Source organism: Podarcis pityusensis, assembly GCF_964106645.2.
Source record: "Podarcis pityusensis genome assembly, chromosome: 8".
NCBI lineage: Eukaryota > Metazoa > Chordata > Lepidosauria > Squamata > Lacertidae > Podarcis > Podarcis pityusensis.
This window is the reverse complement of record NC_138033.1, coordinates 7,554,529-7,566,797: the sequence shown is the minus strand read 5'-3', so window position 1 is coordinate 7,566,797 and position 12,269 is coordinate 7,554,529. Positions and strand designations below refer to the sequence as shown.

Here is a 12,269-nt window from a genome sequence, read left to right as displayed (position 1 = left end):
AAGACACCTCCTCTGCTAGTTCGCACTGTTAAACTATGGAACTCTCTGCCACTGGAGGCAGCGATGACCACCCACTTGGATAGGGCTCTGAGAGAGGGTTGGACAAGGTTGTGGAAGATAAAGCTAGCAGTGGTTACTAGCCAGGATGCCTAAGCTCTGCCTCCATGCTCAGAGGCAGCAATGAATCCCAGTTAGTTGCTGGAAACCCCAGGAGAGCAGATTAGCTCTTGAACTCGGGTCCTGTTTGCAAGTTTCCCACAGACATCTGGTTGGTTCCTGTGAGGACATGATGCTGGACTAAGTGGGACGCAGGCCTGATGCACCAAGCTATTGTTTGGTTCTCATCATTTGGATGGATGGCGGATAATGGATTGAGGTTGAATCCTGACAAGACAGAAGTACTCTTTTTGGGGGACAGGGGGCGGGTGGGTGTGGAGGACTCCCTGATCCTGAATGAAGAAGAAGAAGAGTTTGGAGTTGATATCCCGCCTTTCACTCCCCTTCAGGAGTCTCAAAGCGGCTAACATTCTCCTTTCCCTTCCTCCCCCACAACAAACACTCTGTGAGGTGAGTGGGGCTGAGAGACTTCAGAGAAGTGTGACTGGCCCAAGGTCACCCAGCAGCTGCATGTGGAGGAGCGGAGACGCAAACCCGGCTCCCCAGATTACGAGACTACCGCTCTTAACCACTACACCACACTGGGGTAACTGTGCCCCTGAAGGACCAGGTGTGCAGCCTGGGAGTCATTTTGGACTCACAGCTGTCCATGGAGGCACAGGTCAATTCTGTATCCAGGGCAGCTGTTTACCAGCTCCATCTGGTACGCAGGCTAAGACCCTCCCTGCCCGCAGACTGCCTGGCCAGAGTGGTACATGCTCTGGTTATCTCCCACTTGGACTACTGCAATGCACTCTACGTGGGGCTACCTTTGAAGGTGACCCAGAAACTGCAACCAATCCAGAATGCGGCAGCTAGACTGGTGACTGGGGGCTGCCGCCGAGACCTACGGTACATTGGCTCCCAGTACGTTTCCAAGCACAATTCAAAGTGTTGGTGTTGACCTTTAAAGCCCTAAATGGCCTCTATCCAGTAGACCTGAAGGAGCATCTCCACCCCCATCGTTCTGCCCGGACGCTGAGGTCCAGCTCCGAGGGCCTTCTGGCAGTTCCCTCATTGCGAGAAGCAAAGCTACAGGGAACCAGGCAGAAGGCCTTCCCGGTAGCGGTGCCCGCCCTATGGAAAGCCCTCCCATCAGATGTCAAAGAGATCAACAACTACCTGACATTCAGAAGACATCTTAAGACAGCCCTGTTCAGGGAAGTTTTTAATGTGTGACATTTTAGTGTATTTTTGGTCTTTGTCGGAAGCTCTTTACTAATGTTAATATACGTTGTCCGAATGCTCTTTACTAATGTTAATATACGTTGAATTTTTATTAACACTTGAATGAACAAAGATAAGAACAGCATACAGAAATAAACATCAAATATCAAGCATTTTTAAAACATAAAAATGAAGAGAGAGACAAGGACCACAGCAATCCACTGAGGCAGGCATCTCTTGAAAGTGCTGCGGTGGAATCGTGGCCCTCACTTTGGGAATCCCTGATCCTTGGCCATATTACAGAGGACTAGAAACCGTGACCTCCCTGGTTCCTGTCACCCTTCCCTATGTCAGGCATTGTCAACCGTTTTGGGGCCTGCGAGTGCCTTTGCAAAATGGAGAAACTCGTGGGCATCACACAAGCCCTGCCGCCAACCACATACCACAACCTGGTGCAGGGGTCAGCAAACTTTTTCAGCAGGGGGCTGGTCCACTGTCCCTCAGACCTTGTGGGGGGGCGGACTATATTTTTTTTGGAGGGGGGGAATGAACGAATTCCTATACCCCACAAATAACCCAGAGATGCATTTTAAAGAAAACCACACATTCTACTCATGTAAAAACACAATGTTGTTGTTCTTGTTTAGTTGTGTCCGACTCTTCATGACCCCATGGACCAGAGCACGCCAGGCACTCCTGTCTTCCACTGCCTCCCGCAGTTTGGTGAGACTCATGCTGGTAGCTTTGAGAACACTGTCCAACCATCTCGTCCTCTGTCGTCCCCTTCTCCTTGATCTTTCCCAACATCAGGGTCTTTTCCAGGGAGTCTTCTCTTCTCATGAGGTGGCCAAAGTACTGGAACCTCAGCTTCAGGATCTGTCCTTCCAGTGAGCACTCAGGGCTGATTTCCTTCAGAATGAATAGGTTTGATCTTCTTGCAGTCCATGGGACTCTCAAGAGTCTCCTCCAGCACCAGAATTCAAAAGCATCAATTCTTCGGCGATCAGCCTTCTTTATGGTCCAGCTCTCACTTCCATACACTATGTAGGCCCCACAAATAACCCAGAGATGCATTTTAAATAAAAGGACACATTCTACTCATGTAAAAACACGCTGATTCCCGGACCATCTGCGGGCCGGATTTAGAAGGTGATTGGGCCGGATCCGGCCCCCAGGCCTTAGTTTGCCTACCCACAACCTAGTCTGTTAGCTACAATAGAATGCTTTTTTAAAGCCTAATTTCAGTGGGGCAGGGCTGCCGAGAGCAGGTTGGGGCCCAGTGAGAAAAAATATTTGAGCCCTTCCCCGCAGTAAGGGCAAACCAGCTAAAGATCTTCGCACGGGAAATAAAATATGTAAATGCATTGTCTCATTTTTATGTTGACGATAAATAGACGCTCGCAGCACATATGGCAGCACATATACTAAAATTGAAACGATACAGAGAAGATTAGTGATAAATAGGGATAATCTTTGAACCTGTTGCAAGTATTAATCTCCTAATGACTAATATCAATAAGCACCCACACAATCATCCCTGAGCTAAGCGTAGACTGCAAATGTCAAGCTTGCATGTGCATCACGACACAAATGTGTATCAGACAACGGTGTCAAAGTTTTTAATGTTTGTTGTTTTATTGTGTTTTTAATATTCTGTTATGGGACGCGGGTGACGCTGTGGGTTAAACCACAGAGCCTAGGACTTGCCGATCAGAAGGTCGGTGGTTCGAATCCCTGCGACGGGGCGAGCTCCCGTTGCTCGGTCCCCGCTCCTGCCAACCTAGCAGTTCGAAAGCACGTCAAAGTGCAAGTAGATAAATAGGTACCACTCTGGCGGGAAGGTAAATGGCGTTTCCGTGCGCTGCTCTGGTTCGCCAGAAGCGGCTTAGTCCTGCTGGCCACATGACCCGGAAGCTGTACGCCGGCTCCCTCGGCCAATAAAGCGAGATGAGTGCCGCAACCCCAGAGTCCGTCACTACTAGACCTAACAGTCAGGGGTCCCTTTACCTTTACCTTTACCTTTAATATTCTGTTGGGATCCACCCAGAGTGGCTGGGGAAACCCAGCCAGTTGGGCAGGATATAAAATTATTATTATTATTATTATTATTATTATTATTATTATTATTATCATCATCCACATCAAACATCAACATCATCACAAAAACAGGGAACAGACTGCACAGAATAAGATGTGCTGCCTTGCTGTCAAAGTACAAGGGTGAATGTTCAAATAGAGTGGCAAAATGCTCGGTTCACGGCACAAGGCCTCAAGCCGTTTCTTTCAGCATTGTGTGTGCATTGAACACGATACCTATACGGTTAAGAACGGACCTCCGGAACAAATTAAGCTCGCAACTAGAGGTACCACTGTATATTGTTAAGAATTAAATAAAGCATGTGCAAAATAGGGCCCCTTCTAGACTGCTGGGCGCAGAAATTTGTACCGGCTTCCCTTTCCCCTTTGCCATCTGCCTGGAGGGAGGCAGTTGCGAGTGCCAGCCAAGACCTCGATGGGCATGAGTACACAGGTGCCACGTTGGCGATGGCCTGGCCTACGTCCTTGCGCGCTTTCCGGCTCCTGAATCGGTCTTGCGATGGAGCGCCAGAAAAAGCTAACAGGTCCACTCTGGAGAGAAACTGGGGGTTTCGCTTCCAGGAAAATGCGCGGCGGGTGGGTAGCTTAAGTGATGCAACTCAGTAATTTTAGACTCTGGGCTTTAATGCTCTTGCAGGGAGGGGAGGCGGCCTCTGCAGTTGTGTGTGTTCACTTACAAAATGTGGAGAACTAGTCCTGCTGTTGTCTTTGTCCATGGAGTTTTCTTGGCAGGGATACTGGAGTGGCTTGCCAGTTCCTCCTCCAGGTGGATCATGTTTGGTCAAAACTCTCCACTATGACCTATTCATCTTGGGTGCCCTGCTGGTAGTTCATAGCTTCTCTGACTTATTCAAGCCCCTTCGCCACAGCAAGGCAGTGATTGAATTCTGGTGCTGGAGGAGACTCTTGAGAGTCCCATGGACTGCAGGAAGATCAAACCTCTCCATTCTGAAGGAAATCAGCCCTGAGTGCTCACTGGAAGGACAGATCCTGAAGCCGAGGCTCCAGTACTTTGGCCACCTCATGAGAAGAGAAGACTCCCTGGAAAAGACCCTGATGTTGGGAAAGATGGAGGGCACAAGGAGAAGGGAACTACAGACGAGATGGTTGGATAGTGTTCTCAATGCTACCAGCATGAGTTTGACCAAAGTGCAGGAGGCAGTGGAAGACAGGAGTGCCTGGCATGCTCTGGTCCATGGGGTCACGAAGAGTCGGACACGACTAAACAACTAAACAACAAGTCCTGCTGCGTCTGTGGGGAGGGGAACTTGCTCATTCTGCAGAGTGGGGCTCTGGACGTCTGCCTTAAAGTCCTGGCTAAGCGTTGCCGTTGTTAATTACCCCATTTCTTCCTTGCTACCTGGGCCCACCCTCTACCCGCTTTGCGATCACTCTATGGACTAATTTGCAGGCTAGGCACAAGAGGTCACTGTTGTACATGGAAACTGGACCGGTTAACCAAGGACTCAAACCTCTCCTGGCTTACTTACAGAATGAAGTGGGGCTACTCCCCAAGAGTTGTTACCCCAGGGTAACAAACCCCTGTTCACTCAAATAAGAGTGTTTTGGTCACCCCCACCAAGCCACTGCTACTGGGATAATTTGCAGAGTGCTGAGTTTCTTTAGGGAGGGAATGACGATCAGCCCCATATGTACACACACTGGAGGTTGGGAAAACCACAACTTTTCTTACAATGAAACGAAAGTGAAATAGAGGCCTCTGATCTTGCCTCGCACATGTCAACTCCATGTGGACCAGTGCCAGATTTACGTATAAGCTAAACAAGCTATAGCTTAGGGCCCCGCTCTGTTGGGGGTCCCCAAAAAAATCTAAAGGGAAAAAACCCCAGGATGTACATTTCCAAAACATAAGATAAAAAACAAATAAAATAAAACCTACATACAGCAACAGTATTTTGTGTTGCAGAGACATCACCTTGCCAACAAAGGTCCGTATAGTAAAAGCTATGTTTTCCCCAGTAGTGATGGATGGAAGTGAGAGCTGGACCATAAAGAAGGCTGATCGCCGAAGAATTGATGCTTTTGAATTCTGGTGCTGGAGGAGACTCTTGAGAGTCCCATGGACTGCAAGAAGATCAAACCTCTTCATTCTGAAAGAAAACAGCCCCGAGTGCTCACTGGAAGGACAGATCCTGAAGCTGAGGCTCCAAGACTTTGGCCACCTCATGAGAAGAGAAGACTCCCTGGAAAAGACCCTGATGTTGGGAAAGATGGAGGGCACAAGGAGAAGGGGATGACAGAGGACGAGATGGTTGGACAGTGTCCTAGAAGCTACCAGCATGAGTTTGACCAAATTGCGGGAGGCAGTGGAAGACAGGAGTGCCTAGCGTCCTCTGGTCTAGGGGGTCACGAAGAGTTGGACACGACTAAACAACAACAACATATATTCAACACAAAAACAGCGCCAATTTGTTGTTGACAAAGGACAGCTGAACATGTAAAGGGCCCCATTACCTTCAGTAGCTGAGGGCCTCATCAAACCTAAATCTGGCCCTGATGTGGACTCTGATGCACACCTCCCCACCTGACACAAAAGTAAGCCAGCTGGAATAGCTCATTCGGTAGAGCATGAGACTTAAATCTTGAGATCGTGGGTTTGAGCCCCACATTGGGAGAAAGGGGGTGCATTGAAGGGGGTTGGACTAGATGACCCTCGTGGTCCCTTTCAATTCTACGATTCTAACCCCGCTCTTCCTCATCCCTACTGCTGCCTCCAGAAAGCCTGGCCACTGCTGGGAAGGGATTGCTGCCCCTTGTCTTTGCTTCTGACAAGAGCACCTTCCTTTCTTCTAGAACATGGGTAGGCAAACTAAGACCTGGGGGCCGGATCCGGCCCAATCACCTTCTACGGGACCGCCTCTCCTGGTATGTCCCACAGAGGAACTTACAATCTTCAAACAAAAACATCTTGGAGATCCCAGGCCACAGGGAGGTTAGGCTGGCCTCAACCAGAGACAGGGATTTTTCGGCTGTGGCTCTGATCTGGTAGAACGCTCTGCCACAAAAGACTAGGGCCCTGCGGGACTTTACATCTTTCCGCAGGGCCTGCAAGACAGAGCTGTTCCGCCAATCCTTTGGCCAGGGCACAGCCTGACTCCCTCCTTTGGCAATCTTCACAGAACTCTACCCAATGGTTGCCATCAATTAGATTTGAAGTAATTTTTTAATGAAATGATTTTAAAATGTTGTCTTATTTTATTGTTGTTAGCCGCCCTGAGCCCGGCTTCGGCTGGGGAGGGCGGGATATAAATAAAAATTTCTTCTTCTTCTTCTTCTTCTTCTTCTTCTTCTTCTTCTTCTTCAATCCAGCCCACGGATGGTCTGGGAATCAGCATGTTTTTACATGAGTAGAATGTGTCCTTTTATTTAAAATGCATCCCTGGGTTATTTGTGGGGCCTGCCTGGTGTTTTTACATGAGTAGAATGTGTGCTTTTATTTGTGGGGCACAGGAATTTGTTCATTTCCCCACCCCCAATATAGTCCAGCTCCCCACAAGGTCTGAGGAACAGTGGACCGGCCCCCTGCTGAAAAAGTTTGCTGACCGCTGTTCTAGAACTACAAATCCTCTGTAAGATGGCCTTTAGGGGAAGGGTTGCAGAAGGACCCTGGTTTAATTCCCAGCATCTCCTGTTAGTCTGTCACTGGTCCTTTGCAGGCTCTCCTCTCCCAACTCCCTCCAAGGCATGCAAAGTTTTTTGGAAAGGGGACCCCTCGGGAGAAAGAGGGTTTGCAAAGGACTGGGTTGGAGCGAGTCTCTGTGGGCCTGGCCCAATATCATCCCGAAAGGGAGGGCGCCAGCTGCCTTCATGCAGCCAAAAGTCCTGCTTGCTCCGTCCCTCGATTTAGGCTCCAGGAATGTCTCTGTTGTTCTAAACTTAGCTCGGTGGAGACTGGCCAGTGGAAGGGGGGGGGGGAGGGCGCTTTGGCAGCAGAGCCTGTGGCCCCGATCCCAGCATACCGCTCCTACTATATATATTTATATTATTTGTTTTTTAACATAACTTTCAACAGTAATTAAACATACTTTTACATATTACTCAATTTTTTTGACTTCCATCTGTCCTGTCTGAAAATTTCCCAATCTAATCTCTTGGTATGCATTTCTTGTTTTCCCTATTACTTTTCAAAATCGTAACCAATCTCTCTCTCTTTTTCTACTTCATAACACTTCGTATATTTCTCCTTACAAAACTTCTTGTAGTCCTACTAGCGTAATTTGTTGATTACAGTTGCTCTTCAAATAATTCATATACTTATTCCAATCTACTGTAAATCTCTGGTTTCAGGGAACCAGGCAAAGGGCCTTCTCGGTAGTGGCACCCGCCCTGTGGAACGCCCTCCCGTCTGATGTCAAAGAGAACAACAACTACCAGACTTTTAGAAGACATCTGAAGGCAGCCCTGCTCAGGGAAGCTTTTAATGTTTAATAGGTTATTGTATTTTAGTGTTCTGTTGGAAGCCGCCCAGAGTGGCTGGGGAAACCCAGCCAGATGGGCGGGGTATAAATTATTATTATTATTATTATTATTATTATTATTATTCCTGATTTAGTTAATTCATTGGCCTTTTTTGTGGCTCTGCCTATCTGCAGAGGCTGCCAAGGTAGAGAAGACCATGGTGCCAATGGCAAGTGCTTTATGGCTGAGTTGCACCTCTAAACCCGTTCAATGGCTCCATGGGTAGCTGATGTGGGGTCATCTGGAGGACTCCAGTTCCCATCATTCCCAGCCAGCATGCTCAGTGGTGAAAGTGTTGGGTACCCCTGCCCTAGACGTTTATTACAATTGTGGTGTCATCGGAACTTGTGGCATTTGGGAGCTATGGGGGCTTCCAGACTGCCACGGTTTTCAGGTGGGGGCCAACAACATCAACACCCGACCCACCCACCTGCAACAACAACAACAACAAAATAGATTTTTTTGTGTAACAAGGACAGAGAAATGCCCAGGAAAGTGTCGGATAACACAACATCGTACAACCTGCCAACAAATCGAAACTAAATAGATGACCCCGTCTAACCTGAGATGAGTAGGTAACAATTTATGTTATGAGAATCTGAGGTATTTCTTCTCATAATTGCATTCATAGAACTACTTTAGTTTTTGTATTATATAGACATTATGTTTTGTATCTGACATGTTCGTTACATTTAAATGCTGTAAACCTCCTGTGGTCTTTTGAGGAAGGGCAGTATCTAAATTTAAGAATAATCTCCCCACAAATTTAGGTGAAACAGATCAGAACGAGTGCTCCAGAAGCCGGTCGTAGATGGAGAGACACCCGAATTTCAGCTTTGTTTTTATTAATTTGATTTCTAATTCGTTCAAGTGGTCTACAAACCGCTTATACAGTTGTACCTCGGGTTAAGAACTTTATTTGTTCCGGAGGTCCATTCTTAACCTGAAACTGTTCTTAACCTGAAGCACCACTTTAGCTAATGGGGCCTCCCACTGCCACCACACCGCCGATGCACGATTTCTGTTCTCATCCTGAAGCAAAGTTCTTAACCCAAGGTACTATTTCTGGGTTAGCAGAGTCTGTAACCTGAAGCGTCTGTAACCCGAGGTACCACTGTAAACCAAAATAATCTCTCCAAGCGGTGTACGGAAAAGACCACACAGGAAAGGTAAAAATCAGTTAAAACTAAAGAAACTGACTTTCTTCCTGGAAGAATAAAGGGGTGGGTGGGAAAATCTTTGCCAGGCATCGGAAGTCGTTTTAACAGGAATGCCCAGTTCTGAGCCTGCTTGGTTTGGAAGAAAGTTCTGTTCCCAGTTTGTGGGGAGGGGGCTTCCTTCGCAGTCAAAAGAACGGAGGGGGTGCCTGTCACAAGAAGCAGAGCTTTCCTTGCCCTTTCAGGGTCCAGGGTGGGGAATCAGGTGGAGTAGAGAGGTTCTGATCAAGGGCCAAGCTGTGTAATCCTGCTTGCCTGACGCTGGCTCCATCTTCCCTGTACCCCACCATCAGCTGTCAGGTTATAATGGAGCCTGGGTTCTAGGGAGACTGTAGTGGAGCTCTGTGGCTGGGGAAAGGGAGAGAGAGAGAGAAAGCAGGAGAGAGAGAGCCGAGAAGGGGTTAAAGAGGAGTCCAGCCTCTTGGCCTCGAACTCCATTCCTGGGGCCTTTAAATGGGCATGGGGTTGTTTGTGCCTGCGGCTGCTGCTGCAAGTCCCGTGTGGTCAGGAGACGGGGGGGGGGGGTCTTTCTGGGGTAAACTGAGCCAGGGGAGGCGGGGGGGGGGGGGAGAGACAGGACTTTGCAAGTTGGCTCAGGAGAGAAATTTGCGCAAGGTTTCTTTTTGTAGTGCGCCAAAGCGAAGGAAGAGGGGAGACCCGGGTCTTGCACGTTTGTGGGGCCTGGACGCTAGGGGAAAAAGGTTGGGTATGCTTGTGTGATTCAAGGGGAGAGCTGCTGGTGAGAGGGAGGGGGCGAGGGGTGTTTGTCCATGTGAGAGAGTGGGGGCAGGGGAGGAGCGTGGGTGTGTTTTCGGACCACAGAAAAGGAGGAACAACGGTGCGCAAGGCAGCATAAAGGACGGGGACAGTGGCGTGCGCTAGGGACGAGAGCGCACAAGTCCATGTATGCCCCGCGAGAAAGACCGGCAGTTCGGACAGCCTGAGAGAGGAAAAAGTCTGGGAAAGTTTGTGCGGGGAGAAGGCTGAATGTGAGACAGAGAGAAAGAGTCAGGCGCATCTCCAGCAGCTGCCAGAAAGCTGCTCTCTCCATTCTGGACCACCTTGTGGACTTCTAGAAGCCGGGTTGATCGCCCAGGAAGGAGAAGACTGTGCCCCCCATGGGGCAGGGGGGTGCCAGCCTGGCATAGAGGACGCAAGCCAGGGCGGCTCCTGCCAGCCGTCCCTGGATGTGGCTGGAGGCACGGCAGCCGCTGGGGTGCCCTCCGCCCCCGCCATGGCCGCCGAGGTGCGACTGAAGAAACTGGAGGAGCTGGTCCTGGACCGGAGCGCTGTGGGTCTGGAGACCTTGGTAGACCTTCTGCTCTGTGTGCACCACGAGCTGAGCACGTCGCCCCTCGCCCAGGAGAAATACATCATGGAGTTTTTACAGTGGGGTGAGTCTGCCAGATCCTTGCTGGAACCCTTCCTATCCAGGCTTGCAAATAGCCACTGGCCTGGTAGCCAGACCAGTGGCGTAGCGTGGGTTGTCAGCACCCGGGGCAAGGCAAGTAATTTGCGCCCCCTAACCCGTGGATTTGCGCCCCCTAACCCTAACCCCCAGATGTTGCGCCCGGTGCGGCCGGCCCCCCCTGCACCCCCCACGCTACGCCACTGAGCCAGACAGGGAAGCCTTTTCAAAGTAAAAGAAAAAAAGAGGGAGATAGTCTCCTTTTTCTGTTGTTGTGCCACAGCCAACCTCCTTAGAGCTAGTAAAAATGGGCTTGTGGCTTTTTGGGGGGGACATATTAGCTCATCTTTATTTACCTGTGCCCAGATCCCACAAGCTGCCCTTTAATACTGGAATCTGAGGCCCCTTTCTCTCTCCCAGTGACTATTTTACACTGCGCTTCCTGAATGTTCTCCTATAGTTGCCTTGTCGATCTTTAGCAATGATCTTATAAGGTAGGCTTTTCCCCTGTTGCTTGTCTCCAGCTAGAGTGATAGACTGCCTCTGTTCCTGGTTGTTCCACTTAGCTATTATGGTCAATAGCCATCGATAGACCTCCACTCCTCAATGGGTTTGTTAAACCCCATAAAGTGATTCCATATTACTGTTCCGGTTTTGCGGAAGGGGGGAACCGAGGCCCTGGAATCACACAATTTGCAGATTTGGCTACAAAACCAGTGTCTCCTATATTCTCGGCAGTGACACACCCACCCATGCCCATCTAAACTTGATTTGTTCTCTCGCCGCCCTGCCCGATTTAGAAACCTGGTTAGCTCTTGCACACTCTGTGCTGTTTCCTTTCCCCGCCTCCCCCAAATGGATCTTCCCCCTGTGCCTTGGTTTCCCTCTTGTCCCTACAGCTTCCCTCCTTTGTGATGATCTCATCTTTGCTCCCCTGGGTTTGTCAGTGAGTAGAGCCACAGCTCATACTTTTAAGAACCTCCTGCAAGGAGTGGCCTCTGTTATTGATACTAGTAGCCCGTGCCTGTCCCCTCACTTCCCACCCTAGGCTGGTGGTCGTCCTGCCGTCCAGGACCTCGAAACCTTGTGAATCAGGTCCAACAGGATAGCTCAGCTGGTTAGAGCTGATAATCCGAAGGTTGCAGTTTCGATCCCCCATTGGGACAGCCGCAAATTCCTGCATTGCAGGGGGTTGGACTAGATGACCCTCAGGGTCCCTTCCAACTCTGTTATTCTATGAAAACAGGCTAGCCCCTACCCCTGCTAGCGTAAGTTAAAAAGTTTTGGAGTAGGATTTGGGAGTCAAGGGTTCACATCTCAACTTGGCCCAAGAAGCTTGTTGGGAAATATTGGCTAGTGTCTCTCTCTGGATGGATCTACACACAGGAAAAAAACCCCCAGCTATAAATAAGTCATAAATTAAATTGTTACAACAAAAGGGAAAAAAACCCTATGTAAAATCTCATAGAAAAGTTTTGTGCTCTACAGCACCATCTGGTGTTGCATGTTTACAATGCATTTAAAACACTGTTTGTTTTTTTACTATTGTAGCAGAGTCCTCTCAGCCTAGCCTACCTCACAAGGTTGTTTTGAGGATAAAATGAGAGCTATGTAAGCCAGTTTAAATTCCTTGGACGAAAGGCAGGATATAAATTTAAGAATACTGCCCCAGGCTCTTTAGGGAGGAATGCCAATTGAATGAGTAATATAAAAGAAACCCAGTAATAAATGAAATAGCATGTTGA

The 12,269-nt window shown here is 49.0% G+C and overlaps 1 protein-coding gene across 6 annotated transcripts in view; it reads left to right on the top strand.

Moving 5' to 3' along the window:
* Positions 1–9,974: 9,974 nt before the first annotated feature.
* Positions 9,975–12,269, top strand: part of DMPK (DM1 protein kinase) — a 55,490-nt gene continuing 53,195 nt past the window's right edge. For 5 of the 6 annotated variants that reach the window (XM_081018795.1, XM_081018798.1, XM_081018797.1 and 2 more), the window contains exon 1: positions 10,218–10,510. In XM_081018795.1, the coding sequence (XP_080874921.1) occupies positions 10,351–10,510 (160 nt within the window). In that variant the 5' untranslated portion in view covers positions 10,218–10,350. Of the gene's footprint in view, positions 10,511–12,269 lie in introns of all 6 variants that reach the window. The other variant, XM_081018796.1, reaches the window with a different exon arrangement.